General features: G+C 36.8%; 1 protein-coding gene across 1 annotated transcript in view; it reads left to right on the top strand.

Moving 5' to 3' along the window:
• qless (decaprenyl diphosphate synthase subunit 1 qless) overlaps positions 1–17,561 on the top strand; it is a 62,675-nt gene that overhangs the window by 29,489 nt on the left and 15,625 nt on the right. Inside the window, exons 3-4 of the mRNA XM_074086975.1 lie at positions 6,913–7,052; positions 10,757–10,898. Of these exons, the coding sequence (XP_073943076.1) occupies positions 6,913–7,052; positions 10,757–10,898 (282 nt within the window). The remainder of the gene's footprint in view (positions 1–6,912; positions 7,053–10,756; positions 10,899–17,561) is intronic.

The following is a 17,561-nucleotide window of genomic DNA, read 5'->3' as shown; positions in this document are numbered from 1 at the left end:
AAACTCGTATGAAACTAGGCCCCGTTTCTAAACGTTTCCTATACTTCGACGCGGCGCTGACGCTGCTGTGACGCTGGTTGTTTATTTACAAGCCGCAAATGTTTGTTTCCAATAAAAGTATCGTTATAATGGATCACGACACGTAATTGAAGGTTGTCATGGTGTTAAATGGCTAAATTGCATTGTAATTTCGTTATTGTACTTAGTGACGCTTTAGAAAATGCTGTATGTGTAATAAATATGAAGATTTTTTCACTGTTCTTGTAAGTGTTGGTGCTTAGGTGTGTAATTTGTTGACATTACTAACAAAATTTTTACGGTCTGCGATATCCTACAAAGACCTAATGCTTTAGGCGTCTATATCATACTTCCACTGTTAATTTTCCGGTTGCCGCATCTAAATAACTGCTTCTAATTTCTGACTTAAAAATAATCAAAGTTTAAAATACTATAAAATGCGTTTTAATGGTAACTACCTAACTGCTCCATTATCAGAACACGGAAACCACCTTTGGTTTAAATACTCCCTACCGTTAATACCGTTCTAACAAGCACAAATATGACTAGCTTACGTCGTTCTGTCTTGGAGTTCCGATGTGTGGCTAACTTCGCCATCATCGGACCCTGGATATCATTTTCAGTCTAAGTACACACTAAGACGGTTTTTTTTGTTCTGTTTTAAGTTCCAGTGCCTTCCGATTTCGTCATCAGATCAGCTAGCTAGATGGTCATCCAACCAAACTACGCACGATTACAGAGTTTCATACCGCGAGTTTCATATAGCGATAAAAAGTGGCTAAAAATCAAATTAAAGTACACATTTGACTAAGAACTTTTAGCGTTCAAACACTTCCTTATACTCCAGTGTATCACCTCCTAAAGTTCCAACATCGTTATTCCGAACACCTCGAAAAAGTGAACGAGTAAAAATCTTCACATCAAGGACCTACTTACGGAAGTTTAGATTTTCGCTTCCTTATATTTTATGTTGCATGTTTTGTTTTAAGAAATTACACCTCATTTAATTTTTATACTAAAATGTATGCATGTATTTAAATACATTATTGTACTAAAAACACAAAATAATACAAAAAGAAAACAACAAAACCAAAAGAGTACAAAGTATATATGAGTATTTCGGATTAAATGAATAGGCACTGGTTTTCCGTTGGAACAAAAGTATAATCAAAGTCACATATCAAAAAAATCCATAGACAATAAAAAGATGTATTTAACCCTAAAAGACTCTAAAAAGTTGTGCAATCTTGCACATTGAGTATAATCTTATATGATCGCAATCATAATTATAATACCTAAGAATTATAATTATATTCCCTCTAGTTTTAGTTTTAAGTTTTCTACTGTTTTCTACTGTTAAACTGTTCTTAATTTATTTTTTTATTTTTATGGATCTGGCCTGAAAATAAAATTAATATTATTATTATTAAAATCATAGTGGATGGACAGGACATACGAGTACATTACGTCGACGAGTATATTTACTTGGGCCAGATAGCATCCTTCGGAAACAGGCAAGACAAAGAAATCGATGGACGTATCGAAAACGCCTAGAAGAGCTTCTGGTCTATGAAATCGTTAATGAAAGGGAACCTTCCAACGTCGCTAAAGCGTAAACTCGTCGACATGTGTGTCCTGCCCATCCTAACCTACGGCGCGCAAACGTGGTCACTTACAGAAATCCAAACTCAAGGTTTGCCAGCGGACAATGGAGCGAAGCATTCTTGGTGTCCGAAGAACGGACCGAATTAAAAACACTGAGCTGCGCTCAAAGACTCGAATTGCTGACGTGGGCGTAAGGACGGCCAAGTTGAAGTGGGACTGGGCTGGACATGTCTGTCGAATGAACCCAGAACGTTGGGCCAAAATTGTTACGGATACCGTAATAGAGGCAGACCGAAGAGAAGATGGAGGGACGACTTAGATGCCTATAATGTGGGATGGAGGGAGCTCGCCTTTGATAGGCAGGAGTGGAGCAAGAGAGAAGAGGCCTTTGCCCAGCAGTGGGACACAAAAATAGGCTAAAAAAAAAAAATTTGTTGGTAAAAACTATGTTCACGCGGCATGACAGTTTACACCAATGCACCACGAAAACGAAATCTATAATTATTTATTTCTATTATAATTCCTGAATATGTATACACAAGGTTCGGGGATATATATCATGATAATTAGCCGATATATGTCAAGTGATTTTTTATGATATATATGTATATATATATCAATACAAAAATGGTTTATAAATTTGATATTATAAAGTAATTTTTGGCTTGTTTTAGGCCTTTGTTACTGTATTTCTACTTCCCAAATGTAGACTGCGTTGGAGTAGTTAAAATATACTCCCTAATAGTAAGTTCTAATCCATTAATGGCAACACTTCTGCCGGCGTTAATGGCGTCAGTCGTGTCAGAAAAATTTCAAAGTCAAAATATCTAATATTTCGTTACGAAAGAGTAAGTTCTTGTTGTGTTTATTCTATTATTTTTTACAAAGAAAGTAATTGACAAAGTGCAGAAACGATTTTACTTAATTTATTTTACAAATATGGGTTTCATACAAATCCGATATTTTGATATTTATAATAAATATCGGATATTTATATTTATTTATATTTTCGAACCCTGTGTATACAGGAACACGCAAATAAATAATGTAGTAGATATTTTCCTGATTAGCATTGTTTTCACTGGCATAACCTTTGTTCACCGTGACGGGGCGGTTTTGTTCACCTTGTCTTATAATTTGCACACTCCTGCGATGTCATCCGCAAACGGCGGCCTAATCGCAAATTGATAACACCCGTTGCGAAACATGACTTTGAAAATTTAATACAGACGTAGGTACTCTAACCTTTTAAAGTTGCCATGTTTGTTTGTTAATTTCTGGTTCCACGATACTCTTGCTTGCGTAGAAATGCGTCATTGCGTATTTTCTCATAAACCGTCAATATTTAATATGAACAGAGATGTTGTGTAGTTTGCAATTACACAATAATTGCTGTTACAAAGTGTCGTCACTATCATTGTCGGCGCATAGGCATAAACAAAAGCTACTTAAAGTATAGCTAACATATATTGATTGAAAGTGTATGAGAGAATGAGGCTTTGTCATAACATGCTAGCATTCACTTCATTCTTTAATATTTATCGTATCCAAAAATGATGTATGTTTTATGTCTGCGATTAACGCCTAGTGTGATTAAAGCCTCTATTACTTTATAAGTCCGGCAATCTATTCTCATTTGAATTTAGCCGCATTATTGTTTAGAACAGACATTAACCTAAATTCTGCCTCTCCATATTGGCCATGTGGTCACACGTCGGGTGTGCCTTTCTTACAAAATATATTTGAATTGGTAATTATTGTGTCAAGCGCACCATAACCTCCGATTAACGCCGGTGTTAACTAATATTCAAAACTCACATTTCATTATTAACCTCAAATTAATAACCGTGTTTAATTTATTATGAACATTAGCCAACTTTGGAGATTACGATTGTGTTCTGGATATTTAGTTCTATCACTACACAGTATCACGTTACTCTATTAGCAGAGTCGGATCTGCAATTTGGCCATTTTGGGATTATTATGTCAAAGTCAATAAAAAACAGTATATTTGACTATGGCACAACAATTGCAGATCCGACTCTGTTAATAGGGACCGTCGAGTAAAAGTAATTCATTTAGTATGTTTAACAGATATGTTGGTATGAAAGCTCGTACTGAACAAAGGTACAACATTATATTATTCGATGTTGCAAATAGTTAAAGCGGATAAACAATTTATGCGTCTTCTATTATATTCTAAATGCGCACATCAGCAAGCATCTTTTATATGTATTAATACAATGAACATTTAAATGTAATTTAAAATTCTTGCTCCCATAACCTTACACGGTGGTTTAACACAATAAAATTGGTATGCATATACAATAGAGATTTAGTGAATTGTCGCAATAACTCAACTCCGCGTCGCGCAAGGTCGGAAGACGACACTTGCGTTGGCATCAAATTGCGACACTATTTAACTGAAAATATTCATTATGCACATTGCAATACATTGTCCGCATGCATATGTTTACATGCAGCACTGAGTAAATGGAATGTGATTTATTAAATTTGAACGTTTCAGTCAATTCAGTGTTTCACAAAAACAGATCACTGTATTGTGTAACTACCATCGACCAGGTTCTGTGTATCAGGTAAACACAAAGACAAGGTATATTTAAAAATCACAACTGGAAGAAACATAGATAGGTTGAACAAAAAATTAAAAGATTCTGTAGGTTTCTGTGAAACTCAAACTTATAAATTATCAACAATGACAGCAGCGGGACGGGACTTCACCACTTAAAATTGCTCGCGGTGTCATTGTAGCTTTGGCGTAGCGAGGTCTACGAAACCGTAGCACATTAGCTACGTAAATGTTGATTCAAATATAAGACGTAATGATGACAAACCGAATAGATACTTTTCAGGTTGTACTCGTGGTTATGAAGCGTAAAACTTTAAATTCATGGGCAGCTTTTAAAGCATACTAGTAACATTAAAATTGTGACTCTACATGATTTACCTAAATGTCAGCCTGTGGTTTTACATACTTACAGCCGTTTCGGAGGAGTTTGGTTACAAACATTTGTGACACGAGAAATTTATATATTAGATATATATAATCAGAATCTCGGAAACGGCTCCAACGATTGAGATGAAATTTGGTATGTAGGGGTTTTCGGGGATGACAAATCGATCTAGCTTGGTGTTATCTCTGAGAAAACGCTTATTAACGAGTTTTAGCCCGAGCACAGCTCGGTCGCCCAGGTACTTTTATTATATGAGTGCATCCTTTGCGTTTACGGCACCTGCCAAACGTGTAGGCCCGGCATTATATTGTATTCATAATGCAAATCATACGTTATTGTGTGTATAGATTGATCTGTCATTCACTAGGTTTTCGTAAAACGTGATTGCGTTCGAAAAAAGAGATGAAGCGAGGTTAAAATATTCGTATTAAATTTGAGTTTTGTATTATTTTGCCTTGACCCAAGCCGTGCCTTTGTTGTGTATTATGCTAATGTTACAACGCTCTGTCCATAATCACAGTTAAGTTGCGCCTCCATTGATGCGAATCGGAGACGTACAGAATCCAGCAATCACATTCGTTGCAATCCACGTCTTGTTCCGATTCCAAAAAACGTTATGCATAATCTATTTAGGGTACGTTTAAGTAAAGGTCAGATTTTTGCGGGTCAATGTGGTTTATTATTAAATACCTGATTTGATTATACACGCGCATGCATTATGTGCATTAATGCATATGTATAATCCAGTTTCTAACTTGCGAGTGCTTAAACTACGGCTTCATTACTCATTTCGAATCCCTAAATTATTTTTTCAAACAATTTTTTAGCGCAATAGCAGTGCATTTACTTTTTTATGCCTCAGTTTATTGTAAGCATTGCAAGCAAAGCTCTTTCTCGTTAAGTAAGCATTAGTGGAATAATTGAATTCTATGCAATTCTATATCGCTATATTTTTATTCTATTTTTTTTTATTATTTTGTAGTCAATAAACTGAAGTCGGCGGTGCATTTTTCTAATCTTTTAACTTGACGCAATAACACATTTTTTCGGCAATAATCGGTTTATAGTCTAAGGGCCTGTTTCACCACCCATTGATTAGTCTTAACTGACGGTTAAATGTGATGCCATCTCTATTTGTTTTGTTCGAATAGACGGAAACGGCATCACATTTAACCGTCAATAAAGACTAATCAATGGGTGGTGAAACAGCCCCTAAAATTAACGCTATTTTTCTTTTTTCGTTTTTTTTTTTCGAATCATAGACCATGTCAACGTGTGGTGGCATTGAGCTAAAAGAAAATGTAATATTTTAGTACCTAATCGATTAATTAATCAGAGTATAATTTAATCATTGATCTTAAATTAAATTACAATAGTTACTGCTTTAGTCAAAATACCACAAACGGGACTTATCACGCTAACACACACTAGTAATATTTACCTCGACGTTTCGACCACATTATAGGTACAGTGGCCGTGGTCACAAAATTTCTCGTGTGTGTTAGCGTGGTAAGTCCCGTTTGTCCCATATTTTTTTGTATTTTTTTCTTTAATTGTATAGGTACTGTAGTTTTAAAGTATTTTATTTGTAATTATTTTATTTTGAAAAAATGATTTTCTGCCAAGTTTCTTGCGGCTCATTCTTCTTGGCAATGATGGTCTTTCCGAAGCGCTGGTAGTTTAAAAAATGACGTGTAAAAGTGCCCATTGCGGCCTATTTAGTGAATAAATGATTTTAATTTTGAATTTGAATTTTGTGGTATTTTGACTATGAGTGAAAATCACGGAAGTATAAAACGTTAGTTACTGCTTATACTACAAGTAAATAAACTGTAGGCTTATAAGGGAACCACATAATTAAAACGCATCAGATTTGAATACACTTAACACGCGCCGCGTATCGCGCGTCAGTGAGTAATAATTATATTGATTTTAAAATGAATCTATTTATAGACTAAATAATTATATATTGGTTCTATGTTTTCATTTCACATTATTAAGCAAAACCAGATTGTCTATAGTCAGGTTAATGTCGATTTTGTTTACATTTCATCTGTGGTCTGATATAGCCATGTTTGAAGGTTTATATTTTTAGCTTCAAAACCACGACTTCAAGTAGGTACAGTCAACGTCATAAATAGTGATGTTTCCTGTATCTTGTCCCTTTTAGTCGTTACACAATTTCGTATGGCTCTTCAAACATGACGTTAAAGTGACAAGGTACAAATGTGATCACTTATTTATGTCGTTGACTGTACTTACCTTAGTTATTTTATTTATTTTTATGTTATCTTATGTTTCTGCATTCCCACAGGAGCTGGAACGGAACACAAACCAGAGCGAACTTAACACCATAGCAACTTATTACTTCGACGGACAGGGCAAGGCTCTTAGGCCGATGGTCGCGATACTCATGGCACGGGCCGTCAATTATCACGTTTATGGTGAGAACAGGTAAGACAGACATCATTATTATTAGAAATTAATAGTGGAAGTATTGGGGGGAGGCCTTTGCTCAGCAGTGGGACAGAATAGGCTAACAATAATAATAATATATATTTTTCATACAATCGGGCTAACTTACCGTCAGAAGTTAGGTTCACCAATAAGAGCAACGGTTGTAAACGGTCATCCACGTACCTACCACTTAACCTCGGTAGGTGTGAACCAGTGCATGCGCTTTAATTGTAGACTATTATACCGCTATAGCGTTATTATAGCGTTGATACTATAACTTAACTGGCTGCTTATGGGTATTGTCGTTGATACTCTATGCCTTCTCGAGTCTTAATAAATGTCAGACTTGAGACCTAATCACAATAGTATATTTTTAAAATTACCTTGACATTTCGATCACATTGCAGTTGCAGCCCAAAACTTGAAACAAACGTGAACGAAAGTTTAAAACATTGCTTAAATAGCGGCAAATTTACAACCGAAACCGAGGGTTTTTTCGAAGGCTTGTTTAGTGTATGATTTTTAAATTGGCGTTGATTTTTTTTATTTAGCTTTTGTAATTAAGTATCTATTTGTATTCATAGATGAGTTTATTCGATATAAACTGGTAGTTGGTCTATAAAAGTAAGTATCGATTCTATTTGATGTGGATTACCTACCTAACAACCATAGCCACGAAAAATTAGAACAACAAACAAAGTAGTAAATCTGCCATACCGAGAAACTAATTTAACGCCTAAACTCGCCGAAACCAAAACAAAAGTTTTGGTCGGACACTACTCTGTGGACTAGAAAACCTGAACCCAATTAAGAAGGAAGCCGAATTGACCTCAAATCCATTTATTTTTATTACCAATTAGATATGACCATGGAACATCACTTCAAGGCATAAAACTTCACCTGAGCGTAGGTACGTAATATTTATGAAGTGCTTCTTTCAAAGCCCAGCCCCGCGGGCAGCGAGGAGAATTTAATATTACGTTCATCTATAACCGACTTGACATTTAAAAACTTACAAACCTGGCACCTCTACTCAGTGCTCGTCTAGTTTAGCCTTTTTTTTTTAACTACGCTGAAATCTACTTCAATGCCTGCTTATTTCACGAAATAGACAGTGGCTTAACTTACTTAAATTTCACCTTATAAGCTTAAGTCCAGACAAAATCATCATCATTCCAGCCTATATACGTCCCACTGCTGGGCACAGGCCTCCTCCCAGAATGAGAGGGCTTGATCCATAGTACCCACGCGGGCCTAGTGCGTATTGTAAACTTCACACACATAATTTAATTGCTTGTCAGGTTTGTGCAGGTTTCCCCACGAGGTTTTCCTTCACCTAAAGCGCATGGTAAAATTTTCAAATGTAATTCGCTCAAGAATGGGCCAATCAACTTTTTAGAGTTGTTATTCTGTCCCGTACCGTAACTCAGGAGACATTAGAGATACACTTTGTTACATTAATGTTTGGAATTTATACTATTAGCACGCTTAGGAGATGAGCCATGATGGAATTAGCTTAAAACTATCACAACTCCTAACCTTTAGTGGATTTGTTCCCCGTATAATCATACTTTTAATAGGTAACTCGGAAAACGTTACCATGGTAACAAGCTACACTAAAAAGTTAATTGACCCGAATACATCTGGAATGCGACGAAGTAAGGTACGAGTATGCCACTGGTAGGGAGGAGACCGCAGTGGCATTTAGCGAACCCACGCACCGCACTGTGACAATGGCTGTAATGACTGAAGTCACAAATGCAACCATGAATTTAGTGGAACACATTAGCAACTGAAATGACCATCAAGATTTTTTTGGATGTATTTTTAAGTCAAGTTGAAGACCTTGCTTTATACTCTAACGGAACAACGTAGGAAAATGTCGGCTATGATGTATCAAGTTTAGCTTTTTGCAAGTCTGATCTTCCCTATAGTCCTCTTCAGAAAAGGAATCTAGAATAATACTATAAATACGAAAGTGTGTTTGTATGTTTGTCCGTCTTTCACGTCGAAACGGAGCGACGTATCGACGTGATTTTTGGCATAGAGATAGTATATAGGCCAGAGAGTGACATAGGCTACTCTTTATCCCGAAAAAATGCACAGTTCCCCAGGATAGAAAATTTATATTTCTAGCACTAACATCTGTTTACTTATAGCAGACTCTACAAATATAAATATAACTCACTGAATACTTTAAAGTCAATGCCATGTCCGGTGTAGGTAGATAGGTATTTACGTAGATTTGGCCCTCCTACCACATCGCAACGCAGTGTTTTTTTCGCTCATGCAATGAACCTAAACTTTTGTCTATAAAAGTTTGGTATTTTTTCTAATAGATAATTTAATTTTCTTACGACCCGGCGTTACTATCAGTTAATTCGTCGCGCTCGATTCTAAAGGTAACGTTGCGCAATAGGCGCGTTAAACTCCCAAGTTTACCATTGCAGCAACCAAGCTTCGTATTTATTTAATTATTATGATTATTTTTGATACAGAAAATTACCTGAACTAGGCGGTCGATTCAAATACTCTGAGCTTCGAGATCATTACGCCATTCTCTCTCATTGACTCGTTGCTCAACCGTTTGCCAATAGTTTAGAATTGCATTCGGTCATCTGACCTTACGCCCAACGTTCAAGGCCCACTGTTGTCCTTGAACGTTTGTTTTTCTTTAAAATATTATTGATATAAGGATCAGCTCGAGTCATCTACAATTTACCGACTATACACTGTCGTAGGTATTGTCTATTTTACATTACTATATTTAAACAATGCCTGAAATGACTATCGTAATGCCTAAGTTTTTGGGAATCCTTTATTAATATTTTTGTGTTCATTGTGACATCACTTTCTTTAGAAATAAAGTTGAGTCTACTGGCTATGGATAGGTAGTTGCAGAATGTTTGAAATATTTTTAGTACTTAGTATATTGGTACATTAGAAACTATGACAACGGTCATTTTTGGAAATGCAAATTAAAAAGTTGTCAGATTAAAATTTATAGAAAATTTGAGATCCAGTAATGTTCTACGTTTCATAACTCTTGGCAACTTTGAATTAATTAGATATCATTTATATTAGTCCGCGAACCGAACTCTGCCGGATTGTCTGCGAAACTGAAACTATTTCGTATCGCATCGATTGCGCATGCGGCGACCAAGTATTTTTGGATTCCAATTTTGCCCTCAAACTCGATGCAATCAATTTGTAGGTATAGTTTAGTTTATATAATGGATTCCAATTTTGCCCTCAAACTAATATGCAACCAACTTGCATAGTTTAGTTTATATATTATTAAGTTTATTTAATCATTAATATTAGGTACCAAATGAATAGTAAGCGATTCGACCATTCAGAATATTGCACTTAACTTTTTTATTTTTATAGATTCTAGTCGCATCTATGCCATGTTTGTTTCAAGTAACTTTTATAAGCAACAGATAACACTGAACCAGATATTTTACCTCAAAGTAAAACAGTTCCCTCTAAACAATTGCTAATGAACTTGTAGGACACAGTTATAATTGTGCTCTGTGTGTACCTACTCCAGTAGCCGGGTGTGAATCATATAATAAGCAGTGTCCGCGATGTATGTAAAGAGTAAATTCTATAGTACAGTAACATTAATATTATAGAACTTAGCGATGTCAATAAATGGTGATGATAATTATATGTAAATGATGAATGCCCTTCCTCAGTGCACTACTGGCATCACAGCGGCAGGTCGCGATGATCAGCGAGATGATCCACTCGGCGTCACTGATACACGACGATGTCATCGACCAGAGTGACTTTCGGCGCGGCAAACCCTCAGTCAACGTACTCTGGAACCACAAAAAGGTAAACACTTACACAATTCACGTTTACAGTATCTATATCAGCAAACATTTTTACAATGTCTTAAACTTTCGTGATTTTCACTCATAGTCAAAATACCACGCACAGGACTTATCACGCTAACACACACGAGTAATATTTACAGCGTTTCGACAACATTACAGTGGCCGTGGTCACGAGTAGACTGAAGTGTGGGGTGTCAAGTCTGCCTAGCAGCGCGAGTCGTTCGAACTACCCGCACTTGATTACAGATAGTACCGGCACTCGTATCACGAACTACCCGCATTTGGTCATTTTTACATTCGTAAAATGGTCAGTCAAACCCAATAATCATTTTGATTAGAAACTGCATGTAAAATAATTAAAGCGAGTTTAGCTCGACATGTCTCGGGCTATTTCGTAGCCCTTCTTCTAAGGAGCACGCGACTCGGCGGTTGCCGCAACACGCACACTACGCGCCACCGCTCTCCTCGCGCGACACATAATAGCCCGAAACGTGTCGAGCTAAACTCGGTTTACGACGTAATTTATCCGTTACAATATCATTTAATACAATTCAATCTGCTGTCTCGCACGAAATGCCCTATATCGTCACACCGCTACGGCTACGTGCTGGTTTTTGTGCGAATAAAATTAAAATATTTACAATCGAATATAACACTTCTGCCTACATATTTATGTAAATTTTACGAATGTTTCTGAGTAGCAGTAGCTTCCACCATATAAATATCAGTGCAAAAACAGTGCGTATTTAAAGTTTGCATTATTCAGATTGGTACCTACCGTAGGCACGGAGCTGGAATGCTATGCAGCAGATGATTATCTGAATTAGCAAATAGAATAAATAAATAGAAATGAAGTATTTGCTTCTTACCATTCAACAAGATATCCCTCCCTCCAAGTACAGTCATCTGCATTAATATCTGACACGTCCTACCGGCCGACCCTAGAAATAGAGTCGCATCATATATTTATGCACACTTTGTTCTATCAGATATTGGAGCTGGTGAATGTACGTACATTTCATGATGAAACGAGTATCAAACGCGCATTTTTAGGGTTCCGGAGCCAACATGTCAAAAACGGAACTCTTATAGTTTCGTCAAGTCCGTCTGTCTGTCTGTCTGTCTGTCCGTCCGTATGTCACAGGCATTTTACTCGAAAACTACAAGTTGTATATCAATGAAATTTGGAGTAGGTACAGATGTCTTGTCAAAGCCGCTATTTAGTTTTGTAGTTAAATTACAAAAATAAATATTTATAGGGGGGGGCACTCCATACACGTACAATCCGTGAGCTCTTAGAAAAATCTTCGGGTTTCGAGGGAAATCGGAAGGATTCGTGTAGTAGAAAATGACAATTGTGTTTTTATTGATTTATATAGAGCAGTTAAAACCACCACTTACTTATTTATTTTATTTATTTTTCGAAAATTAATTTTCATGGGGAGTCAACTTAAACAGGGTATTTCTGTAAATAGCCAATAACAGGAAATCGTGTATAATGTATATATTTTTTTTTTCTAAGAAGCTGAAACTTTCAAGAAAAGTGTAAGTATGTTAATGAGGTTCAAGACCGAGTTATAGAAGCAACGAAGATTTTGAAAAATACATTAAAAAATATTAAACGAAGCAGACTGTTATTTTGGAGTGTAGGACCGTTGGAAATGAGACCAAAAAACCAAAAAATACAAAAAAAACTTATTTGACATACCCAAGAGAAGTAGACACAGTATAACAGCTCTATATACTTCCAAACAAAAGCAGTGTGTTAAGGCGGGGTGTTCTCTATTTAAATTAACGATGGAAGAATTCGAAAATACTGATTTTGTATTGTTTCTATCATGACAAAAAGTCATATTGTATTAAAATTAGAAAAAGAGAAATAAGCGTAATATTATTACAGTAAGGTTCATTTTGTACTGATAGTTATTCTTTAAATAACTTTTTACGGTAAGTTCGAAAAGTTTTGCAAGTTGATAACAGAACAGAACCGCATATCACGATCGCGTGTCATCGTCAATACCCGAAGTATGCTTCCAAAATCCGAAGGTTTTTTTAAGAGCTCGCGGAGTGTAACAGAAATTGTTTTTTTTTTTAACTCGCATGAACGTGTGGCACATAGTTCGACAGCTCTTTTGAAAAGATAGTAAGGTTTCTCAAAAAATTTTTTTGATTCAGTGAAGATTTCCGGAAATAATCGCTCCCAAAGTAGCAAAAATTGTGCCCCCCCCCCTCTATCTTGTAAACCGTTTGTCCAAAAAAAATGCCAAAAATATGGAATGGTAACGCTTAATAAATACTTTCAACGAAAATTGGTTTCAACATGATCGGATATACCGTTTTTGAGTTATTGCCGAAAAACTGCGCTTCTCAACAAAAGGACGTAAGTGCCTTGAAGATACTCTCTTTTTCTGGTAATAGATTTTAAGACTGTAGTAAGTGTTTTAATTGTGTTATAACGCACATAATATTACTTGATTTTTTTCCTAATGGCTACGGAACCCTATCTTGGGCGTGTCCGACACGCTCTTGGCCGGTTTTATATTGTGCAGGGCATAACGTATGTATAACGAGTTCGATGTGCTCACCGTGGAGTTCATATACGGGTTTTATTATTTTATGACGTGTTTAGTAGGCCCAGGGCGAGTGGGGTGTTGAATACGAATGGTTAGTTATTTATGGATGTGACGAGAAATTATCGCTATGATGGCATCTCATGCAGATTGACGTAAAACCCGGCCGGCGCATACGTGAACGTTCAGACTAATGAGGGCTTAGTAACGACTTAGTGATGCCGCCTTTAAAATATGCCTCGTCTCGTCTTCGTGAATAATGTGGCTCGCGTGATCAAATAGCAACTTACAGGCATTTATAGGTATAATTTCGCTTATAAATTCAAGAATTCACCTGCTAGAGAAGCAAAGTGTCGTTAGAACCAGTACAGACAGACTGCATTCCGACTGCAACGTCACCGCAACTGCCGACTGCCCATACATTTTTCGTTGCAGTTAGATTGCAGTCGGCACAACTGCACTCTGATTGCAATTGAAATGTATGGGCAAGTCAGCAGTTGCGGTTATGATGCAGTTGGAATGTAGTCCGTCTGTACTGGTCCTTATAAGTCAATAATAAAAAATATATAAGATTTTTCTTAGTTTAAGTAAGTAGTAACTATAACGCAAATATTCGACGATCCTGTGCTATAATTTTTTTCAGGGACTATTTGTGTAGGTAATTGTTGTTTTACAAATCAGTCCATCTTTCTGACTAAATCATACTTGGTCGGGCCTACACGCTTTTCTAACTCATACAAAAAAATACTTCATTTGCTTAGACTTATATCCGCGTTAGATTTAGTAGTTTGCAACTATAGGTGACTTGCCGATTAAGATTTATGTCGTAGAGTTTCGGGGCAGCCCATGTTAGCATCATTAACATGTATGACACGTCGCGATCATTGATGAAACGCAGAAGCGTATGTCTGCGAATTTTCCGATCACTGTTGCTAAGCCAGACTGGAATTCCTTAAAATTAATACGTTAACTTGTACAAGAGAGAATTTTAAAGTAAAAAAAAAAACATTTTGCGAGAAGTACTTTCACGTTTCAAAATGTGTCTACCTATTCATTAGTATAATTACAGTATACTACACGTACATATTAGCACACACATACGCACGCATGCTTGCACGCACGCGCACACACACACACACACACACACACACACACACACACACACACACACACACACACACACGCACGCACGCACGCACGCATCTAGGCTTAAATAATTATAATAATAATATGGTATATTTCTTTATCTCGCTGCATTTTTTTATCTGAAGAAGCGGGGTCTTCTGATACAGGTATCCTGTATACCTACTAGAATGTCCCTAACCTCGCATGTACTTCTGATTGGTCAATAAATTCATTTTCATTTTCAATTACTCCCCAAATCAGCGCTATACTTTACGCTCGCTACATATAAAAGCAAAAAGAAGACATCGGTCGTTGTCGTAACGAAAATTTAGGTCGTGATCGTGAAAAATCTGGGTTAAGATCGTGCCATTCAAAGCGCGCCTCATTGAAACTGTTCTCGCGCCGACATTCTGCGTAGACACGGTTTCCGACTTTATAAAATAAAAAACTTTCTACAAAACATGTAATTACATTATCAAACACTGAGCGGGCAGTTTCTCTACTCCCTTATTATCGTATTAACTCCGTAAAACAAAATAATATCACTACAATGGTCAAGTGTGTTGGCTTTAGCAATATTTATTTTAGGCTTAAGATCCGTACCACATTACATATTTACCCATTTGTTATTCAAATATTGAATTTTGTCGACCTATGTAAGGCGTATTCAATTTCGTTTTCATTTGCCATAGAAAGCTATTTTTGTAGGTACTGACGTAGTTTATGAGCCGCACCAGTCAATGGTAGTCGCTGTTTAATCACCGCGCTAATAACGTAAAACTTTTACTTTCTCGTTAGAGATATCATTAAACCAAATTATTTGTCCTAATTTAATTTTAAAAGAAAGTTGGAAGTGACGCCGGCAGTAGGTCTTAGGTCACAGGTTGTTGCCCCAATCTGGTGGAAACAAGAATTATACGATCTATGGGAAGTAGACCGCGGCGTCACTGGCGTGGGCTATCTCGTATTTATGATTAAATTTAGTCGCATGCTATTTCTTTCTCGGCTACTATTAAACGAGCAAGATAGAAGACGAGTGCGATCCGCGTAATAATGTTTATAGAATGTACTATAACCTTCTAAGAGCGGAGGCGGTGAGTCTCAGACAGGCCTCACATACCTACGAAAGCTGGGCGACCCCCGGTGAAAGTGCCTCGCGGCCATGCGCCTCGCCAGTTTTTGGTGTTGCCGCACCTTGCAATCTCGTACATATATGGGTAGGAGTCATTATTATAAGAGCAATGTTTACTGCGGTAATCCGTTGAAATTAACATTTAGTTGGAAAACTTATGTCCAGATCCATATTGTCTAGCTAGGTTAATTATTTAGATAGTCATCTTTAAAACAAGGACAAAGGCAGTATTTTATTTTGAATTCATGTAATTAGCAAAGATCAACCAGCGTTAAAATCTTACGCCACAAATTACATTGTTCTTTCAGCACTCCCTTTTAAGATTAAGTAATAATGGCTATTTCTTATAATATTAATGTAACGATGTATATTTGTAATAAAACTTGAATATGTTAAACTGCATATATCACCAAAACAGAAGCCACTAGTACATTAACGTTTGAGACACGATCGTTATGCAACATGTCCCTCTTGAAAGGAATATATTTGTTAAACCTATTATGGCCATTAGTTTCGTCAAGGCAATTTTCGTAAGCATCCGCGGCACTGCGGGCATGGTTGTAATTCATATCATGGTTAGTATGACAAAGAATAAATGTTGAATTAGGTAGAAAATGTGAATCTAGTGCGTTTGCTCTTGCTCCCACTGCTAGTGATGCAAACAAAGGAACGCTGCGGTCGGAATACAGATGAATTAACAATCAGATTCAAAGCTAGTTTTTAAAGCTATAAAGGTTCATTTATTCAACTTGTACGCGCAACGTGTTACTCTTCGTCCTTCACGAATAAAATGCCTGTTACGGTCCGCACTTATAGCTTCCGGTGATGTGATCCCCGACGTCAAACGATTTCAGATTGACACTTGTCACCCAAGGTAAGACGAGCGACTTCTTTGTGCGATACACAATGTAGGTTAAATGTTGAGTAATTTAACTTGACCCTTGCTATTCAGTGAAAAGATCTGTATGTGTTTATCATAGATATGGCCTGTTATTTGTTCATGTTTCGAAAACTCTACAGATCGCGTCATATTTCAACGAAGTTTTTGTCCAATCGAGCAAGCAATCGAACTGTATTCTCCCAGGTAGGTAAATGTCAGATCTCTTTTGAGAAATATAATGATAAGACGAGAGAGAGAGAGAGAGAGAGAGAGAGAGCTAAATAAGGAAGCATTGTCAGAACTCCGGAACGGTAGAATTTATGGCAACCAAAGTCCTACCATAATTCACAAGTTCTCAAAATCATCAGTTTGTAATTCTTTTGGACGTGTCACAATATTTGTGGGTACTACCAAGTTCGTACAAGCGGATGTTATATCAGTTCGCTCACACCAGTTCATCCAATAACCTGTATTTGAGTTATGTCACTCAAACACACAAATGTTGATTCTGTTAGCAGTTCCTCCCTGTATTCATACCTACTCTGTGTGCATATATGCCATGTACACTTATGGCATCGCGTAGACTAGGCGTGTCTGTTTGCTATTCGACTTATTCGTCTACGAGATTGTTACTATGCCCGGATATAAGACTGTTTACTGTTCTCATTGTGTCATATTAATAATTGTGTTAGTTGTAGCACAGGATTTTAACACAGGCTTGTTTCGTGGCATAATAAGTATACAGTCATCGAACTTAACATTCCTTTTCAATCGAATGTATAATAATGCTCTATATAAGATGCGTATTCTATATCAGCTTACAACAATAGCAGCAATAGCAAGGTTGTCAAAGATATAGTGAGCACGTCAGCATCGAATTGGCGATTCCTATCGTATCTGAGACCATTGTTCAGAATATGTCGCGCTACTTATTGTTCAACGGCAGCTATGCGG

This window comes from Choristoneura fumiferana, chromosome 4 (genome assembly GCF_025370935.1).
Source record: "Choristoneura fumiferana chromosome 4, NRCan_CFum_1, whole genome shotgun sequence".
Lineage (NCBI taxonomy): Eukaryota > Metazoa > Arthropoda > Insecta > Lepidoptera > Tortricidae > Choristoneura > Choristoneura fumiferana.
Note: the sequence above shows the minus strand (reverse complement) of the source record. Positions and strands in the feature narration are given on the sequence as shown.